Genomic DNA, 3773 nt, shown 5'->3' on the forward strand with positions numbered 1-3773 from the left:
TTAAAAAATTGTCGCTCGAAAATGTTTTCGATTTAATTTCATACTTTAGCCGAGACGACTATTTTAAATTACTGTAAGCAACTCAAATAGCGCTCGTATGTTAAAAGTGTCAAATCTTGCGACAAAGTTTTGAGTTGCCAGATTGCAACACTAGGGTTCCCAAATTTCGAAATATACTAAAAGAAGACATTCATATACTCAGAATGAGTTTTGTTATGGTTAAGTTGTGCTTTTCGCCGAAATAGTTTCTAATGGCACTTAGTCTGGAATTACATAAAATAGCAAGTAATTAAGTTTAAAAGAGAAAACTCGAAAACACAACAATGAAATCGAGAATTTTTGCATTTTTCAAATTTCGGATCGCCCTAATGTGACTTATTGCATTGTGCATTTATATATGCTCATATATAATGCTGGCTACAAATATGAATATTCCACAGCCCACGCTTTCCGCACTCCGGAAACACCAACAGCGATGCGCAATATTCATGCACGACTTGAAAGAAACAGAATTATTCTAAATCATAAATGTGCTGAGGAGTTCTCGCTCATGAAAATCGGTTATCAATTAAGCTTGATGATTTTGCGCGATTGCGCTCACGCTCACATTTTTTATGCATGACTGCAGAGCGAGTGGACGGCGAAGACGATTGCCAAACACCCATCACGACGCCAGCCTGAGCAGCACGAAATAAAAGCTTAATTCATTAGTGATCTCGTGGCTCAGTTGCTTAAGCAACTAATGCAAATAGAAATGAGCAAACAATTTGTTGTTGTTTTTATTGGCGTTTTTTTATTGTTGTTGTCAATTATTTAAAATAAAATTGATAGGGCGCGTTGATAGCTCACAACGCTAAGCGCAATCGGAGAATAGTACGTACGTGCTGCGACAGCAGAGCGACTTGATTGCTGATCGTAAACAAAGCAAGGCCGCAGAAGTCGGAACGCGCACTGCTCGTACAGTTGACTGTGACACGAGAAACTATAAGGTTGTAAGAGGCAGCCGGAAAACGCGCGCGCCCACAACGCGATACGGCAATTACACAATACTGTGCTACTTATGGAACTTTTATTCGCATTCGATAATTTAGCAAGTGCATAACCTAGTTAAAATGCGCGCCGGTCTCATTGTCTTCCTGCTGTTGCACCTAATTCTGCCGCTGCTCAGCTACGCCGACGCGGCGCGTAGCATGAATCGCCAGCAGTTGAAGACCATCGAACGGTATATGGATCCGAGCGCGGACCCCTGTGATGACTACTACCAGTATGCGTGTGGCAATTGGCAGCATGTGCACGCGGACGCGGAGTATTACGAAACCATCGGTCTCATCGACTACAAAGTGGATCAGGAATATGCGCTGTTATTGAATAGTATACGTCGGCGGCGGCGTTTGCGGCAGGAACACGCTTTCGTGCGCAAGCTGCTCGACTACTACAAGTCCTGTCTGACAGTGTACGAATACACGCCGCAGTTGTATCTCGATTGGTTGCAGGAGCACGAGCATTTGGCATGGCCGACAGTTTTGCCCAGTCGTTCCGCGAAGCGACGTGGAAAAATCTTGCGCCACGATTGGCTGCATATGCTGGCCGTGCTACGCAAATATGGCATGAATTCAGTTTTCATCGAGGAGACGGTTATACAGCGACGAGATTATGCGCGTGCTTCGGCCATTGATTTGGACAAACCTGTGCTAAATGGTGGCTTTCAGCCAATGCCACATAAGGGCTTCCTCTTGATCATGGAATATTTGGGTGTAACGAATGAGGAACGTAAGAATAAACTGTGGGATGATTTGCATGAGTTCGAAACGAAGCTGAAGAGTTTGGATTTTGTGGAGGACACAACGGAAGAAGGCCAGGAAAGCGCGGCAGCTCAACGCGAAACTACATTAGCAGAGTTGAATATGCCATTTCTGACGCGCTACTTGGATATCTTGCTGGAGAAGCCGGTGGATCCTTACATGAAACTAACCATACAAAACCTACCATATATGCGCCTGCTGCTCACCGTATTGGACGAGCATGAACCCGAGTTCATTTGCCGCTATTTGATGCTGCGCTTCTTCTGGTATCTGAATATCGACGGACCGCGCAACTTTCTTAAAGGCGACTGCGTCTCGCATACACGCAGTATGATGCCGCTGGCTATGACCTGGCTCTACGAACGTCACAATCCCGAACTCATCGATGAAAAGTCCCACATTGAAGCACTTTTTCAAAAGTTATTGCAACATTTTACACAAACACTGCACAGCAACGCCAATCAATTTGATGGACACATCTTACGTTTCTTGCAGGACAAAATCGATACGATGCGCATTAAGGTCGGCAACCTGCCACGTCCGGCCACCAGTCGGTTAGTCGAGGAATTCTACGCTGACCTGCAAATCGAAGCAAATGACTTCTATGGCAATCATTTGCGCCTACTGCAACACTACACACGCGCCAAGCATAACCGCTTAAATGAGCTACTTGCACAGGATGACTCCTTCTTTCACCTCGAAGATCCCGAAACGGGCGCCAGCTCTTCACCGTACTATCTGCTGCGCTCAAATGTGGTTATTGTGCCGTTGACGCTGCTGCACACGCCTATCTATCATCCACAAATGCACGAGATCTTCAAATACAGTTCGTTGGGTTTCCTGTTGTCGCACGAGATCACGCACGGCTTCGATGACAGCGGCGTTGAGTTCGACAAGCGCGGCAATATGCGTGGCCCCTCCGATCGCATCAAATCGAATCACAGGTTCGATTCGAATCTGAGCTGTTTGCGTTTGCGAAATCCACAAATTGTCGATGAAAAAATAGCCGATGTCAGCGGACTACGCTGGGCGTACGAGGCGTACTTTCAGGGCAATAAAAGCAATCCTAACGCAAATGTGCGTCCACTGCATTTCACAAGCCTCTCACCGGAGCATGTTTTCTTTCTCAATTTCGCACAGTTCTTCTGCGGCTCTCCCGTCACGAGCTCGCGGGACCTAGAATTTAGTGAGCATGGCTCGGATAAGGAGCGCGTCTTGGATGCGCTAGCGAATTTCGCCGAGTTCGGACGCGTGTATGACTGCCAGGTAGGCAGTCGCATGCATCCACCGCGCAAATGCCAACTTTGGAGGTAGCAAAGGCATTAAGCGACGAAGCCAAGGAACTTCCTTGTAGGCTTGTGTGTTAAAACTTAATTTTTGTATATACTGAAAGTTGTGTTAGTTACTATTGAAATTAGCAAACCTAAAGTTAAGGTGTAAATAAAAATGTATATTAAATAATTAAATATAAATATAACTAAAACTTAAATTAAGTAATTTAATGTGCTGGAGCAGACGTAACCCTCGTAATCGTATGCGCGTGTGTGTTGTTCAACATGTTGTCATTGCAAAATGATAATATGTATAAACTTATATATGTATATTGAAGTCATATGAATAAGCGGTTACAACTATACGCTATAAATAAACAAAAGCTTTGTTTAATCAAATAACGTAATCATCTGTGCCTTATCAGTTTGTTGAAATTTGTTGCTGTAGCGCCACAGTCTCACTCACTCTCGATTCCGTTGAAAACGAAGTGCCTGTGAGGTTTTGAAACAATTTCCTGGTATGTATGTATAAAGGTGGATTATATACGCATATATAAGTAGAGATTTTGCTGTAGGTGGATTGACTCAAGTGATCTCCAGCTTTTATTTTGTTTGGTTTATTCTTGACACTTCTGCGGGTATTAAATCAAATTTTTGCCATAAAACGTTAATCTTGAAAATTGTATATCTAATGTATAAT

The 3773-nt window shown here is 43.8% G+C and overlaps 1 protein-coding gene across 1 annotated transcript; it reads left to right on the forward strand.

Annotated features, from left to right (window-relative positions):
- Positions 1 to 828: 828 nt before the first annotated feature.
- Positions 829 to 3480, forward strand: LOC120775413 (neprilysin-4-like). The gene has a single exon (XM_040105581.1). The coding sequence runs from the start codon at positions 1113 to 1115 to the stop codon at positions 3114 to 3116; it is 2004 nt and encodes a 667-aa protein (XP_039961515.1). The 5' UTR covers positions 829 to 1112; the 3' UTR covers positions 3117 to 3480.
- The last annotated feature ends 293 nt before the right edge of the window (positions 3481 to 3773 follow it).

The sequence above is a fragment of the Bactrocera tryoni genome, chromosome 4 (genome assembly GCF_016617805.1).
Source record: "Bactrocera tryoni isolate S06 chromosome 4, CSIRO_BtryS06_freeze2, whole genome shotgun sequence".
Taxonomy (NCBI): domain Eukaryota; kingdom Metazoa; phylum Arthropoda; class Insecta; order Diptera; family Tephritidae; genus Bactrocera; species Bactrocera tryoni.

What these genes read in the sequence shown, in the direction of transcription:
- LOC120775413 (XM_040105581.1), top strand. Translation starts at nt 1,113, where the DNA reads ATGCGCGCCGGTCTCATTGTCTTCCTGCTGTTGCACCTAATTCTGCCG.